At 42.8% G+C, this 17,982-nt stretch overlaps 1 protein-coding gene across 1 annotated transcript in view; it reads left to right on the forward strand.

The window, feature by feature from the left end:
* The window catches only part of STXBP2 (syntaxin binding protein 2), a 265,170-nt gene that overhangs the window by 35,867 nt on the left and 211,321 nt on the right, over positions 1 to 17,982 (forward strand). Inside the window, exon 4 of the mRNA XM_053718090.1 lies at positions 7,204 to 7,280. Within this exon, the coding sequence (XP_053574065.1) occupies positions 7,204 to 7,280 (77 nt within the window). The remainder of the gene's footprint in view (positions 1 to 7,203; positions 7,281 to 17,982) is intronic.

Here is a 17,982-nt window from a genome sequence, read left to right on the forward strand (position 1 = left end):
CAACTGGTATCAGGCTGTCATGTATGTATATTTACACTTCAGTATTCTGGGGAATGGCACTTCACTGGGATAATACTGTATGCATAAAACTTTAGCCTAACTTGCAGTGAGAACGACTAGCAGCAGGCTTTCTAATGACAATTCATTTATTTGATGTTAAACGTTTTGCTGGCATGTTAAATCGTTTAATTATCTGAGGTACTGGGTGAAAAATTGTTTTGGGCACTGTTTTTTCCACTTGGCGGTCGTTTTATTTAGTTTAAGACAGTTTACTGATCTCCCTCACTGTTGTGTGTGAGGGGGAGGGGCCTATTTTGGCGCTTTTGCTACGCTTCAGAAATTCAGTCACAAGTCTGTTTTCTTCCCTGCATGATCCGGTTCGTCTCTACAGAGCTCAAGGGTCTTCAAAAGTTATTTTGAGGGAGGTAATCACTCACAGCAGACCTGTGAGATTGTGCTTTGACTGTGATAAAAAACTTTTATATTCTGTACATTTTTTCTGCTATTTAAGGGTTAGTTATCCATTGCTAATGGGGGCAATCCTTTGCTAAAATTGTGTTTTTACCGGAAAGAATTTGATTTTATAGTTTCTCCGGTTTATTGTTACTCAACTGTCATAACTTTTCTGTGCTTCTTAAAGGTACAGTACGTTTTTCATATTATTTGTAAATTGAATTGAAAAGTATTTCCAAGTTTGCTAGTTTAATTGCTAGTGTGTTAAACATGTCTGACTCAGAGGAATATCTCTGTGCTATATGTGCTAAAGCCAAAGTGGAGCCCAATAGAAATTTATGTACTAATTGCATTGATGCTACTTTAAATAAAAGTCAATCTGTACAAATTGAACATCATTCACCAAACAACGAGGGGAAAGTTATGCCGACTAACTCGCCTCACGTGTCAGTACCTGCATCTCCCGCTCGGGAGGTGCGTGATATTGTAACGCCGGGTACTTCAGGGCGGCCATTACAAATCACATTACAGGACATGGCTAATGTTATGACTGAAGTTTTGTCTAAATTACCAGAACTTAGAGGTAAGCGTGATCACTCTGGGGTGAGAACAGAGTGCGCTGATAATAATAGGGCCATGTCAGATACTGCGTCACAGTATGCAGAACATGAGGACGGAGAGCTTCAATCTGCAGGTGACGGTTCTGATCCCAATAGAGTGGATTCAGACATTTCTAATTTTAAGTTTAAGCTTGAAAACCTCCGCGTACTGCTAGGGGAGGTATTAGCGGCTCTGAATGATTGTAACACCGTTGCAATCCCAGAAAAAATATGTAGGCTGGATAGATACTATGCGGTACCGGCGAGTACTGACGTATTTCCTATACCTAAAAGGCTTACAGAGATAATTACTAAGGAGTGGGATAGGCCCGGTGTACCCTTTTCCCCCCCTCCTGTATTTAGAAAAATGTTTCCAATAGACGCCACCACACGGGACTTATGGCAGACGGTCCCTAAGGTGGAGGGAGCGGTTTCTACTCTGGCTAAGCGTACCACTATCCCGGTGGAGGATAGCTGTGCCTTTTCAGATCCAATGGATAAAAAGTTAGAGGGTTACCTTAAGAAAATGTTTGTTCAACAAGGTTTTATATTGCAACCCCTTGCATGTATTGCGTCTGTCACGGCCGCGGCCGCTTTTTGGTCCGAGTCCCTGGAAGAGACTCTTGACTCAATAACTATAGATGAGATTTCAAACAAGCTTAAAACACTTAAGCTAGCTAATTCATTTGTTTCAGATGCCGTAGTACATTTAACTAAACTTACGGCTAAGAATTCCGGATTCGCCATTCAGGCACGCAGAGCACTGTGGCTAAAATCCTGGTCAGCTGACGTTACTTCTAAATCTAAATTACTTAACATACCTTTCAAAGGGCAGACCTTATTCGGGCCCGGTTTGAAAGAAATTATCGCTGACATTACAGGAGGTAAAGGCCATGCCCTGCCTCAAGACAGAGCCAAACCTAGAGCTAGACAGTCTAATTTTCGTTCCTTTCGTAATTTCAAGGCAGGAGCAGCATCAACTTCCTCTGCACCAAAACAGGAAGGAGCTGTTGCTCGCTACAGACAAGGCTGGAGACCTAACCAGTCCTGGAACAAGGGCAAGCAGGCCAGAAAACCTGCTGCTGCCCCTAAGACAGCATGAATTGAGGGCCCCCGATCCGGGAACGGATCTAGTGGGGGGCAGACTTTCTCTCTTCGCCCAGGCTTGGGCAAGAGATGTCCAGGATCCCTGGGCGTTAGAGATCATATCTCAGGGATATCTTCTGGACTTCAAATCCTCTCCCCCAAAAGGGAGATTTCATCTGTCAAGGTTGTCAACAAACCAAATAAAGAAAGAGGCGTTTCTACGCTGTGTACAAGATCTTTTACTAATGGGAGTGATCCATCAGGTTCCGCGGTCGGAACACGGACAGGGGTTTTACTCAAATCTGTTTGTGGTTCCCAAGAAAGAGGGAACCTTCAGACCAATCTTGGATTTAAAGATCCTAAACAAATTCCTAAGAGTTCCATCGTTCAAAATGGAAACTATTCGGACAATCCTACCCATGATCCAAAAGGGTCAGTACATGACCACAGTGGATTTAAAAGATGCTTACCTTCACATACCGATTCACAGAGATCATTACCGGTATCTAAGGTTTGCCTTCCTAGACAGGCATTACCAGTTTGTAGCTCTTCCATTCGGATTGGCTACGGCTCCAAGAATCTTCACAAAGGTTCTGGGTGCTCTTCTGGCGGTACTAAGACCGCGAGGAATTTCGGTAGCTCCGTACCTAGACGACATTCTGATACAAGCTTCAAGCTTTCAAACTGCCAAGTCTCATACAGAGTTAGTACTGGCATTTCTAAGGTCGCATGGGTGGAAGGTGAACGAAAGGAAGAGTTCTCTCTTTCCACTCACAAGAGTTCCCTTCTTGGGGACTCTTATAGATTCTGTAGAAATGAAGATCTACCTGACAGAAGACAGGTTAATAAAGCTTCAAAATGCTTGCCGTGTCCTTCATTCCATTCAACACCCGTCAGTGGCTCAATGCATGGAGGTGATCGGCTTAATGGTAGCGGCAGTGGACATAGTACCCTTTGCTCGCCTACACCTCAGACCGCTGCAATTGTGCATGCTAAGTCAGTGGAATGGGGATTACTCAGATTTGTCCCCGACTCTGAATCTGGATCAAGAGACCAGAAATTCTCTTCTATGGTGGCTTTCTCGGCCACATCTGTCCAGGGGGATGCCATTCAGCAGGCCAGATTGGACAATTGTAACAACAGACGCCAGCCTACTAGGTTGGGGCGCTGTCTGGAATTCTCTGAAGGCTCAGGGATCATGGACTCAGGAGGAGAGTCTCCTGCCAATAAACATTTTGGAATTGAGAGCAGTTCTCAATGCCCTTCTGGCTTGGCCCCAGTTAACAACTCGGGGGTTCATCAGGTTTCAGTCGGACAACATCACGACTGTAGCTTACATCAACCATCAAGGAGGGATAAGAAGCTCCCTAGCGATGATGGAAGTATCAAAGATAATTCGCTGGGCAGAGTCTCACTCTTGCCACCTATCAGCAATCCACATCCCGGGAGTGGAGAACTGGGAGGCGGATTTCCTAAGTCGTCAGACTTTTCATCCGGGGGAGTGGGAACTTCATCCGGAGGTCTTTGCCCAAATACTTCGATGTTGGGGCAAACCAGAGATAGATCTCATGGCGTCTCGACAGAACGCCAAGCTTCCTTGTTACGGGTCCAGATCCAGGGATCCGGGAGCGGTCCTGGTAGATGCTTTGACAGCACCTTGGACTTTCGGGAGGGCTTATGTGTTTCCACCCTTCCCGATGCTTCCTCGATTGATTGCCAGGATCAAACAGGAGAGAGCATCGGTGATTCTAATAGCGCCTGCGTGGCCACGCAGGACCTGGTATGCAGATCTAGTGGACATGTCATCCTGTCCACCTTGGTCTCTGCCTCTGAGACAGGACCTTCTGATCCAGGGTCCCTTCAAACATCAAAATCTAATTTCTCTGAAGCTGACTGCTTGGAAATTGAACGCTTAATTTTATCAAAGCGTGGATTTTCTGAGTCAGTAATTGATACCTTAATACAGGCTAGGAAACCTGTTACCAGAAAGATTTACCATAAAATATGGCGTAAATACTTATATTGGTGCGAATCCAAAAGTTACTCATGGAGTAAGGTTAGGATTCCTAGGATATTGTCTTTTCTACAAGAAGGTTTAGAAAAGGGTTTATCCGCTAGTTCCTTAAAGGGACAGATCTCAGCTCTGTCCATTCTTTTACACAAACGTCTGTCAGAAGTTCCAGACGTTCAGGCTTTTTGTCAGGCTTTGGCCAGGATTAAGCCTGTGTTTAAAACTGTTGCTCCACCATGGAGTTTAAACTTAGTTCTTAACGTTTTACAGGGTGTTCCGTTTTGATCCCCTTCATTCCATTGATATCAAATTGTTATCTTGGAAAGTTCTGTTTTTAATGGCTATTTCCTCGGCTCGGAGAGTCTCTGAGTTATCTGCCTTACATTGTGATTCTCCTTATCTGATTTTTCATTCAGACAAGGTAGTTCTGCGTACTAAATCTGGGTTCTTACCTAAGGTGGTCACTAACAGGAATATCAATCAAGAGATTGTTGTTTCATCTTTGTGTCCGAATCCTTCTTCGAAGAAGGAACGTCTTCTACACAATCTAGATGTAGTCCGTGCCCTGAAATTTTATTTACAGGCAACTAAAGATTTTCGACAAACGTCTTCCCTGTTTGTCGTTTATTCTGGTCAGAGGAGAGGTCAAAAAGCTTCTGCTACCTCTCTCTCTTTTTGGCTTCGTAGCATAATACGTTTAGCTTATGAGACTGCTGGACAGCAGCCTCCTGAAAGAATTACAGCTCATTCTACTAGAGCTGTGGCTTCCACTTGGGCCTTTAAGAATGAGGCCTCTGTTGAACAGATTTGCAAGGCTGCAACTTGGTCTTCTCTTCATACTTTTTCCAAATTTTATAAATTTGACACTTTTGCTTCTTCGGAGGCTGTTTTTGGGAGAAAGGTTCTTCAGGCAGTGGTTCCTTCCGTATAAAGATCCTGCCTGTCCCTCCCGTCATCCGTGTACTTTAGCTTTGGTATTGGTATCCCAGAAGTAATGATGACCCGTGGACTGACCACACTTAACAGGAGAAAACATAATTTATGCTTACCTGATAAATTCCTTTCTCCTGTAGTGTGGTCAGTCCACGGCCCGCCCTGTTTTTTATGGCAGGTCTAAATTTTTAAATTATACTCCAGTCACCACTGCACCCTTTAGCTTCTCCTTTCTCGTTGGTTCTCGGTCGAATGACTGGGTGTGACGTAGAGGGGAGGAGCTATATAGCAGCTCTGCTGGGTGATCCTCTTGCACTTCCTGTTGGGGAGGAGTTAATATCCCAGAAGTAATGATGACCCGTGGACTGACCACACTACAGGAGAAAGGAATTTATCAGGTAAGCATAAATTATGTTTTCTGCAAACAGTTCTTTCTATGCATTCCAATCTGGACTGATTTATAGACAGGAAGATCTTGTTCCTTTGAAATCTGCTTGATAGCTCAGGTCTATTTAAACTGATTAATTTCAGCTTGCTTGGCTTTGCTGCAACACAAGCGGACAGCTCCACCTACTCGCTATTTTAATAAATGCACTGCTTCTCAATGCTTTTCAATAGCAGTCACATGACTGGGGAAAAAAGGTTGTTATTCTGAAACGGTGTAAATTGAACCGTTGTAAAACGAGGGCCACCTGTATGTTTGTGTATATGTATGTGTGTGTATATATATATATATATATATATATAATGTATATGTGTGTGTGTGTGTGTATATATATATATATATTATCTCTATCTCTATCTATCTATCTATCTATCTATCATCTATCTATATATATCTCAACAAAAGAGGAAGGCACTCACTGGGTCTTTTTTCACCAAAGAATATATATATACACACATGCATATACATTTTTAGACATGTATCTGTATGTATCTCTGTTAAAGCCCTTTTCCTGCCTTTTTTTTCCTCTTACACCTGTGATCTCATATCTTTGAGCCCTTATAACTTTTTTGTGCAATATTTTTTAAAATAATTTTTATTGGATGGTGTTATTATAACCAGAGCTCTGAGGTCGCGCTAACCCGACGCTCGTTAAAGGGACAATCTTCAATAGAATTTTTAATATTTAAAAAGTTTTGCATAACTAACGCTGTTATACTGTGATTACCTTGTATATAAGCATCTTCTGACAGCCCCCAGACTTTTTATTATTTATCGACTTGCATTTTAGCCAATTAGTGCTGTGTTATGCTGACTCTTAAATAACTCCACAGGCGTGAACACAATGTTATCTATTTGGCCCACATGAACTAGCAGTCTTCTGTTATCTATATGGCCCGCATGAACTAGCAGTCTCTTGTTGTGAAAAGCAAATAAAAAAGTATGTGATTAGAGGCTGTCTGTAGTGGCTTAGAAACAGACAGACATTTAGAGGTTTAAATGTTATAAAGTGTATTAATATAACAATTTTGGTTGTGCAAAGCTGGGAAATTGGTAGTAAAGGCGTTATCTATCTTTTAAACAATAACAGTGTTGACTGTCCCTTTAACTTCAGCTGCGCTCAAGTGATTGTGTTTACCTTCAACTTTAAATACAAGCAAAAAACCCAATGTGCACAAACATGGCGATAAACCCCTTTTCGCTTGCGACTCCTAAGCTTACATTCCTGCTTTTCAAATAAATATACCAAGAGAACAAAGAAAAATAATGCTAATAGGAGTAAAATAGAAAGTTGCTTAAAATTTCATGCTCTATCTGAATTCTTCATATCCCTTTAATTTCGAAACCACCACCTATACTGAAAATTTTAATTCTGCAGTATTGGCTGTAGAAAAGCTATGTAAGCAGCAGAAATCGGCATCACAGTAAGGGGTGTGAGAGAGCTCAGCTTATTTGAAAGGGTCTTCCTTCACCAGCTTTAGATACAATTAACTCTTTCCAGCTGCTTCCCTGAATTAATTGTCCCTTTGAATTCAACAATATTTACTCCTCTTACATAAAATATGGATTATAAAAATTGAGTGCACTATCCCTTTATATTTTGAGATATAATGCTGTTTAATACATATAAAGTGCTGTAAGTTACACCATGCATAATGTCTGTTTATTTCTCACAGTTGTTGAGGATGTTAACAAGAGGAGAGAACCAATTCCCAGTTTGGAAGCCATTTACCTCATCACACCCAGTGAGAAGGTAATATACATAATTAGTTAATTTGTTGGTTTATAAAAATGAAACCCCCTGCTCAAGAATTGAACTGTTCCATAGTTTAATTTCTCAGCTCTTTGGAAGAACATAAATCTGTAGGTTAATATTAATGAATTAATTTATTTCTTTTTGGGAGTACTATTCCCTACATTGCAGTTGCTGTTTTTTCTTATTAAAGGGACAGTCTCTTAGTCATCTTAAAATCTTACATTAGATTAATCTGCAAATATCCTCCTGCACCTTTTCTCCAACATTGGTGTGTCCGGTCCACGGCGTCATCCTTACTTGTGGAAATATCTCTTCCCCAACAGGAAATGGCAAAGAGTCCAAGCAAAGCTGGCCATATAGTCCCTCCTAGGCTCCGCCCACTCCAGTCATTCTCTTTGCCGTTGCACAGGCAACATCTCCACGGAGATGGTTAAGAGTTTTTTGGTGTTTAAATGTAGTTTTTTATTCTTCTATCAAGTGTTTGTTATTTTAAAATAGTGCTGGTATGTACTATTTACTCTGAAACAGAAAAAGATGAAGATTTCTGTTTGTGAGAGGAAGATGATTTTAGCAGACAGTAACTAAAATCGATTGCTGTTTCCACATAGGACTGTTGAGATGAAGTAACTTCAGTTGGGGGAAACAGTTAGCAGACTTTTCTGCTTAAGGTATGACTAGCCATATTTCTAACAAGACTGTGTAATGCTGGAAGGCTGTCATTTTTCCCCTCATGGGGATAGGTAAGCCATTTTCTTAGTCTCAAACAGAATAAAGGGCTTAATATGGGCTATAAAACTGGTAGACACTTTTATGGGCTAAATCGATTGCTTTATTTGGGCATCTTATACATGTTTATGCTGATATTTACACATTTATAAGCTTGGGGAACGTTTTTTAACGGCAGGCACTGTGTTAGACACCTTTCCAGTCAGGGAGGGCCTTCCCAGTTGTAGGCTGAGTCTCATTTTCGCGCCATTACTGCGCAGTTGTTTTTGAGAGCAAGACATGCAGATGCATGTGTGAGGACCTGAAAATAGCTGGAAAAGTTTCTAGAAGGCGTCATTTGGTATCGTATTCCCCTCTGGGCTTGGCTAGATCTCAGCAAAAGCTGTAGCTGGGACTGTATAGGGGTTATATTTGTAAACGGCTCCGGTTCCGTTATTTTAAGGGTTAAAGCTCTGAAATTCCTATACCCAAGCGGGTGGCGGACATAGTGAATAAGGAGTGGGAGAAGCCTGGCATACCTTTTGTTCCCCCTCCTATATTTAAGAAATTATTTCCTATGGTCGACCCCAGAAAGGACTTATGGCAGACAGTTCCTAAGGTCGAGGGGGCAGTTTCTACTCTAAACAAGCGCACTACGATTCCTATCGAGGATAGTTGTGCTTTCAAAGATCCTATGGATAAAAAAATTGGAAGGTTTGCTTAAAAAGATTTTTGTACAGCAAGGTTACCTTCTACAACCCATTTCGTGCATTGTTCCTGTCACTACTGCAGCGTGGTTCTGGTTCGAGGAACTAGAAAAGTCGCTCGGTAGAGAGACTCCATATGAGGAGGTTATGGACAGAGTTCATGCACTTAAGTTGGCTAACTCTTTTATTTTAGATGCCGCCTTGCAATTAGCTAAATTAGCGGCTAAAAATTCAGGGTTTGCAATTGTGGCGCGTAGAGCGCTTTGGTTAAAGTCTTGGTCTGCGGATGTATCATCCAAGACAAAATTGCTTAACATCCCTTTCAAAGGTAAAACTCTTTTCGGACCAGAATTGAAAGAGATTATCTCAGACATCACTGGGGGAAAGGGCCACGCCCTTCCACAAGATAGGCCGTTCAAGGCCAGGAATAAGTCTAATTTTCGTTCCTTTCGCAATTTCAGGAACGGACCGACCTCTAATTCTGCATCCTCTAAGCAAGAGGGTAATGCCTCACAGCCCAAACCAGCCTGGAAACCTATGCAAGGCTGGAACAAGGGTAAGCAGGTCAAGAAGCCTGCTGCTGCTAACAAGACAGCATGAAGGAGTAGCCCCCGATCCGGGACCGGATCTAGTGGGGGGCAGACTCTCTCTCTTTGCTCAGGCTTGGGCAAGAGATGTTCAGGATCCCTGGGCACTAGAAATAGTTTCTCAGGGTTATCTTCTGGAATTCAGGGAACTACCCCCAAGGTGAAGGTTCCACATGTCTCACTTATCCTTAAACCAAATAAAGAAACAGGCGTTCTTACATTGTGTAGAAGACCTGTTAAAAATGGGAGTGATACACCCTGTCCCAATACAAGAACAGGGAATGAGATTTTACTCAAATCTGTTCGTAGTTCCCAAAAAAGAGGGAACATTCAGACCAATTTTGGATCTGAAGATCCTAAACAAATTTCTCAGGGTACCATCGTTCAAAATGGAAACCATTCGAACGATTCTACCCACCATCCAGGAAGGTCAATTTATGACTACCGTGGATCTAAAGGATGCGTACCTACATATTCCTATCCACAAAGAACATAATCAGTTCCTAAGGTTCGCCTTTCTGGACAAACATTACCAGTTTGTGGCCCTCTCATTCGGGTTAGCCACTGCTCCAAGGATTTTCACAAAGGTACTCGGGTCCCTTCTAGCGGTTCTAAGGCCGAGGGGCATTGCAGTAGTACCATACCTGGACGACATTCTAATACAAGCGTCGTCCCTGTCAAAAGCAAAGGCTCAAACAGACATTGTTCTGGCCTTTCTCAGATCGCACGGATGGAAGGTTAACGTAGAAAAGAGTTCTCTGTCTCCGTCAACAAGAGTTCCCTTCTTGGGAACAATAATAGATTCCTTAGAAATGAGGATTTTTCTGACAGAGGTCAGAAAATCAAAGCTTCTAAGCGCTTGTCAAGTTCTTCATTCTGTTCCACGTCCTTCCATAGCTCAGTGCATGGAAGTAGTAGGGTTGATGGTTGCTGCAATGGACATAGTTCCTTTTGCACGAATTCGTCTAAGACCATTACAACTGTGCATGCTTAAACAATGGAATGGGGACTATACAGACTTGTCTCCAATGATTCAAGTAGATCAGAAGACCAGAGATTCACTCCGTTGGTGGCTGACCCTGGACCATCTATCCAAGGGAATGAGCTTCCGCAGACCAGAGTGGGTCATTGTCACGACCAACGCCAGTCTAGTGGGCTGGGGCGCGGTCTGGGAATCCCTGAAGACTCAGGGATTATGGGCTCGGGAAGAGTCTCTTCTCCCGATAAACATTCTGGAACTAAGAGCGATTTTCAATGCTCTCAGGGCTTGGCCTCAACTAGCAAAGGCCAGATTCATAAGATTCCAATCAGACAACATGACGACTGTTGCTTATATCAATCATCAGGGGGGAACAAGGAGTTCCCTGGCGATGAAAGAAGTGACTAAAATAATTCAATGGGCGGAGGAACACTCCTGCCATCTATCTGCGATCCACATCCCAGGTGTGGAAAACTGGGAAGCGGATTATCTGAGTCGTCAGACTTTTCATCCGGGGGAGTGGGAACTTCATCCGGAGATCTTTGCCCAACTGACTCAATTATGGGGCATTCCAGACATGGATCTGATGGCGTCTCGTCAGAACTTCAAGGTTCCGTGTTACGGGTCCAGATCCAGGGATCCCAAGGCGACTCTAGTAGATGCACTAGTAGCACCTTGGACCTTCAACCTAGCTTATGTGTTTCCACCGTTTCCTCTCATTCCCAGGCTGGTAGCCAGGATCAAACAGGAGAGGGCCTCGGTGATCTTGATAGCTCCTGCATGGCCACGCAGGACTTGGTATGCAGACCTGGTGAATATGTCATCGGTTCCACCATGGAAGCTACCTTTGAGACAGGACCTTCTTGTTCAGGGTCCATTCGAACATCCAAATCTGGTCTCCCTCCAGCTGACGGCTTGGAGATTGAACGCTTGATTCTTTCAAAGCGTGGGTTTTCAGATTCTGTGATAGATACTCTGGTTCAGGCCAGAAAACCAGTAACTAGAAAGATTTACCATAAGATATGGAAAAAATATATCTGTTGGTGTGAATCCAAGGGATTCCCATGGAATAGGATAAAAATCCCTAAGATTCTCTCCTTTCTACAAGAAGGTTTGGAGAAAGGACTATCTGCAAGTTCTCTAAAGGGACAGATCTCTGCTTTATCTGTCTTACTACTCAAAAGACTGGCTGCTGTGCCAGATGTTCAAACATTTGTTCAGGCTCTGGTTAGGATCAAGCCTGTTTACAGACCTTTGACTCCTCCCTGGAGTCTAAATCTAGTTCTTTCAGTTCTTCAAGGGGTTCCGTTTGAACCTTTACATTCCATAGATATTAAGTTACTATCTTGGAAAGTTTTGTTTTTAGTTGCTATTTCTTCTGCTAGAAGAGTTTCTGAGCTATCTGCTTTGCAGTGTTCTCCGCCTTATCTGGTGTTCCATGCAGATAAGGTGGTTTTGCGTACTAAACCTGGTTTCTTCTGTTAAGTGTGATCAGTCCACGGGTCATCATTACTTCTGGGATATTACTCCTCCCCAACAGGAAGTGCAAGAGGATTCACCCAGCAGAGCTGCATATAGCTCCTCCCCCCTACGTCACTCCCAGTCATTCTCTTGCACCCAACGACTAGATAGGATGTGTGAGAGGACTATGGTTCTCGGTAGCTCCGTACCTAGACGACATTCTGATACAAGCTTCAAGCTTTCAAACTGCCAAGTCTCATACAGAGTTAGTACTGGCATTTCTAAGGTCACATGGATGGAAGGTGAACGAAAAGAAAAGTTCACTCGTTCCACTCACAAGAGTTCCCTTCCTGGGGACTCTTATAGATTCTGTAGAAATGAAGATTTACCTGACAGAAGACAGGTTAACAAGACTTCAAAGTGCTTGCCGCACCCTTCATTCCATTCAACACCCGTCAGTGGCTCAATGCATGGAGGTAATCGGCTTGATGGTAGCGGCAATGGACATAGTACCCTTTGCACGCTTACACCTCAGACCACTGCAACTGTGCATGCTAAGTCAGTGGAATGGGGATTACTCAGACTTGTCCCCTTCTCTGAATCTGGATCAAGAGACCAGAAATTCTCTTCTATGGTGGCTTTCTCGGCCACATCTGTCCAGGGGGATGCCATTCAGCAGGCCAGACTGGACAATTGTAACAACAGACGCCAGCCTTCTAGGTTGGGGTGCCGTCTGGAATTCTCTGAAGGCTCAGGGACAATGGAGTCAGGAGGAGAGTCTCCTACCAATAAACATTCTGGAATTGAGAGCAGTTCTCAATGCCCTCCTGGCTTGGCCCCAGTTGACAACTCGGGGGTTCATCAGGTTTCAGTCGGACAACATCACGACTGTAGCTTACATCAACCATCAGGGAGGGACAAGAAGCTCCCTAGCAATAATGGAAGTAACAAAGATAATTCGCTGGGCAGAGTTTCACTCTTGCCACCTGTCAGCAATCCACATCCCGGGAGTGGAGAACTGGGAGGCGGATTTCTTAAGTCGTCAGACTTTTCATCCGGGGGAGTGGGAACTTCATCCGGAGGTCTTTGCCCAAATACTTCATCAGTGGGGCAAACCAGAGATAGATCTCATGGCGTCTCGACAGAACGCCAAGCTTCCTCGTTACGGGTCCAGATCCAGGGATCCAGGAGCAGTCCTGATAGATGCCCTGACAGCACCTTGGGACTTCAGGATGGCTTACGTGTTTCCACCCTTCCCGATGCTTCCTCGATTGATTGCCAGAATCAAACAGGAGAGAGCATCAGTTATTCTAATAGCACCTGCATGGCCACGCAGGACTTGGTATGCAGACCTGGTGGACATGTCATCCTGTCCACCTTGGTCTCTACCTCTGAAACAGGACCTTCTGATACAGGGTCCTTTCAAACATCAAAATCTAACTTCTCTGAAGCTGACTGCTTGGAAATTGAACGCTTGATTTTATCAAAACGTGTTTTTTCTGAGTCAGTTATTGATACCCTAATACAGGCTAGGAAGCCTGTTACCAGAAGGATTTACCATAAGATATGGCGTAAATACATATATTGGTGCGAATCCAAAGGTTACTCTTGGAGTAAGGTTAGGATTCCTAGGATATTGTCTTTTCTACAAGAAGGTTTAGAAAAGGGTTTATCTGCTAGTTCATTAAAGGGACAGATCTCAGCTCTGTCCATTCTGTTGCACAAACGTCTGTCAGAAGTTCCAGACGTTCAGGTTTTTTGTCAGGCTTTGGCCAGGATTAAGCCTGTGTTTAAAACTGTTGCTCCGCCATGGAGTTTAAACCTTGTTCTTAACGTTTTACAAGGCGTTCCGTTTGAACCCCTTCATTCCATTGATATAAAGTTGTTATCTTGGAAAGTTCTATTTTTAATGGCTATTTCCTCGGCTCGAAGAGTCTCTGAGTTATCAGCCTTACATTGTGATTCTCCTTATTTGATTTTTCATTCGGATAAGGTAGTTCTGCGTACTAAACCTGGGTTCTTACCTAAGGTAGTCACTAACAGGAATATCAATCAAGAGATTGTTGTTCCTTCTTTGTGTCCAAATCCTTCTTCGAAGAAGGAACGTCTTCTGCACAATCTGGATGTAGTTCGTGCCCTAAAGTTTTACTTACAGGCAACTAAGGAATTTCGACAAACGTCTTCCCTGTTTGTCGTTTACTCTGGTCAGAGGAGAGGTCAAAAGGCTTCTGCTACCTCTCTTTCTTTCTGGCTTCGTAGCATAATTCGTTTAGCCTATGAGACTGCTGGACAGCAGCCTCCTGAAAGAATTACAGCTCATTCTACTAGAGCTGTGGCTTCCACTTGGGCCTTTAAGAATGAGGCCTCTGTTGAACAGATTTGCAAGGCTGCAACTTGGTCTTCGCTTCATACTTTTTCCAAATTTTACAAATTTGACACTTTTGCTTCCTCGGAGGCTATTTTTGGGAGAAAGGTTCTTCAGGCAGTGGTTCCTTCTGTATAAAGAGCCTGCCTATCCCTCCCGTCATCCGTGTATTTTTGCTTTGGTATTGGTATCCCAGAAGTAATGATGACCCGTGGACTGATCACACTTAACAGAAGAAAACATAATTTATGCTTACCTGATAAATTCCTTTCTTCTGTAGTGTGATCAGTCCACGGCCCGCCCTGTTTTTTAAGGCAGGTAAATATTTTTTAAATTATACTCCAGTCACCACTTCACCCTTGGCTTCTCCTTTCTCGTTGGTCCTTGGTCGAATGACTGGGAGTGACGTAGGGGGGAGGAGCTATATGCAGCTCTGCTGGGTGAATCCTCTTGCACTTCCTGTTGGGGAGGAGTAATATCCCAGAAGTAATGATGACCCGTGGACTGATCACACTACAGAAGAAAGGAATTTATCAGGTAAGCATAAATTATGTTTTTCTTCCAAAGGTTGTTTCTAACAAGAATATTAACCAGGAGATAGTTGTTCCTTCTTTATGTCCGAATCCAGTTTCGAAGAAGGAACGTTTGTTACACAATTTGGACGTAGTCCGTGCTCTAAAATTCTATTTAGAGGGGGGCGTGTCCGGGCTATGGTCCAAGATGGCCGCTAAACTAGGAGCTCTGTAACCCAGTATTGCAATCCACCTGTAATCTGGTCTTTAAAAAGCCATCCAGCAGGAATTTTTATCTTAAAGTATAGGTGACACTCTGCTGGCTGGAACTCTATAAAGAATTTTGAATGTAAAGCAACAGGACTTCCTAGACTGGACCGCTGAGACTCACTGGTGGCCTCTAAGGAGAGAGAGCTCAGCACCTCCCCCGGAGAACCGGGTTACCAGAGAATATTGACATCCTCTGTCCAACACCAATATGGGAGATATCTATATGTCCCTACAAGAGCTGATGACCTCCTTCGAAAGCACAATGTGCGACAGATTAGACCGGCTTTTGGTCCGCATGGAGTCTGCCCATCTCAGGGAAGCGGCATCAACTCATCAAGACAGAACTTTTGCAGAGCCGGATGACACAGGTATGGACATAAAATGGAGCATATCTGAGCCACTTGAGAGGGGAGACCAGGACGGCATACAATTAAGTAAATGTGAGAAATTTCTGCCTACTGATGTGTCCCAGGAGGGAGCGGCTGGCCCTCTAGGGAATGATGAGGAAAGAGGAGCACATGAGCTAGGTGACAAGGCTAGAAGGTTCTCTGCCCCTATCATAGGGATAACAAACTATTTGCCGCCCCCCACCATTTCTCCAAATTTGCTGGGTCTGATAATGGCAAGCGGAGTCTACCCACCCAGAGATGGATCCACGCTGCGGTGTTGTAGATCCGGGGAACACCGGGCTGTCTGCGGCTCACAGGCTATCTTGCACCCCGGTCTCCTGGTTGGTCCGATTCATCTGGGGCGAGCGCGGTGCATGGGTGTCCCTGGCCTCACTGTGGAATCCTGTGTGTCTCCGGGCTGGTCAATTGCTGGCCCGTGCAATGGCGCATATGCTGGTGATATAAGCATGGAGGCCCGTTCCGGCATCAGATGATCTTAGACACCCTGCTAGGCCCTAAACAAGAGCTGCATCTCTACGTTTATTGGGATATTACTTTGGAACTAAGGACGATCTCTGACCTAATGTGCTGTGTTACCTATTAGAGACTGCTCATCAGTGAACTATATGATACCACATTTGGATTTACTTTGTTCTGTTATATTGGAAGTGTGATGCACTCTTGCTGTTTCCTGGATAAGGGAGTATGTGGTTAACTGATACAGGGACACTACATAGACAATACACTTCTTAGATTTACCTTATCTCAGAACGGAACTCTATTTAGCTTAGAAAGTTCCTGAATGGGGACCCATGCTGTCTCACATAGTATACAGATATCCATGGGGTGCCATGTTATTACTGTTTAGCATAGGAGTTACATCTCTACTCAGTGTTAGCTAATCGGTCCATACTGATGTAAATCCCCTCTGCTTGCATCCCTAGTATTATCCTTAATGAAGGAACAATATTACTTCCTGATATGGTTAGTGCTGTTTCTATAAATTTCTAGCTTCAGTGGTTGTATGTGCCCCTAAATATGTTCCTAAAATACCATTTTCATGTTTATACTATAACAAGGTTCACTCAAATGGTTCTGTAAGAATATGCTGTAACCCCATTACCTGTATTTTCACATTTAACTGTATATATTAAGCTAAAAGCCTAGGTCTATGCTTAAAATCCCTATGTAACAATATGTGTACACTTTCATTGTGTGAGTCTCTTCTCTTACTAGTCCTTAGCTGGTTGGGGTGTAAGACTTATATTTATTATATATTGGTTTGTCCTGGCTCAACGGGCAATTCTTGATGCCCCTTTTAACATTCTACCATTTTAGTTACTTGTATACCGTGTCCAGGAGCCTTGAAGGAGACTGTACTCTTGCTTTATGCAATCCTAAGATAGTATTAGAATACCTCGAGGCGGACTCTGGATTTACTGCTGAGTGCCAAATAAAGGCCTTATTATTACTAGGATAACCTGTGCATATAAGTCCCCTATAGGGAATCAATTGACTTAAAGGACTAAGCTATTATGTTACCCCCACTGGGGATATAGCCTTTATTTATTGTTTCATATGTACCTTCAGTGAGGTTTATTCAGCATAAATATTAAATTAGGTCCCCGCAAGAAATAGTGTGTGCTCCCCATGGAAGTTTAACCTGATATCTTAAAAGTGGAATGCTAGCTTATACAGGGTTTATTTTACTTATATACCGCCTGGTTGTTCATTTGCGTTTATTATATGTATGCTCCTGGAATATGAACGCAATGTTATTGTTTCCATGTACCTTTTTAACAGTGTTTGATGTTTTCTGCATTGTGCTACATAGGAGGTTATTAATTTACATATAAGTATTAGTGGAGGTCTCTATCTAAGACGTGTTTCATAGTATCCCATAGCAAAATACTTGTTTCCCTATTTCTGAATAGTGTATGGCGAGCTGCTATATACATAAAGATTATTCTATATAGGATGTTACTCAACCAGACCTAAAATTGTGTTCCTGGGATTCTCTGAGGCCTAATAATGATCCACCAGAAATGTGAATGTTACATAGGCTACTAATTTATCCATATTTGTATAAAGCACCTAAGGCTAGGAGGGGCCCGGTTTCTCTCGCAACTGGGTGTACTCATTACTATAGAACAATTGTATTTCTGCTGCCTAAATATGTACTGCACCAAGTAGATCTAGAGTTTTACATTTCTTAGTTGTTCCCTATGTTATGGACAAACGACGACCTAAGGCTTTTCTTTTAGAGCTTGGATACGAAAACTAGGTCTTATGACTAGCATTTGTTTTTTTTATGCTTTGTCCATGTTAACATATCTAAATATAAAATGAGGTACCGCTCATGGCCTTCCGCATTTCCTACTATTAGGAATTTTTTTGTTGCTGTGTATTGTTCCATGACATGCCTATGTACCAACAGTAAAAGAATTGATGTATGTTAATAGGTATGTTGCCATGACTATATACTGCTAATTATGTATGTCATTGTTACCTCAATAAAAAATTATTAAAAAAAAAAAAAAAAAAAAAAAAAAAAATTATATTTAGAGGCTACTAAGGATTTCAGACAAACATCTTCTTTGTTTGTTGTCTATTCTGGTAAAAGGAGATGTCAAAAAGCGACTTCTATCTCTCTTTCCTTTTGGCTTAAAAGCATCATCCGATTGGCTTACGAGACTGCCGGACGGCAGCCTCCTGAAAGAATTA

This window comes from Bombina bombina, chromosome 6 (assembly GCF_027579735.1).
Source record: "Bombina bombina isolate aBomBom1 chromosome 6, aBomBom1.pri, whole genome shotgun sequence".
Classification (NCBI taxonomy): Eukaryota; Metazoa; Chordata; class Amphibia; order Anura; family Bombinatoridae; genus Bombina; species Bombina bombina.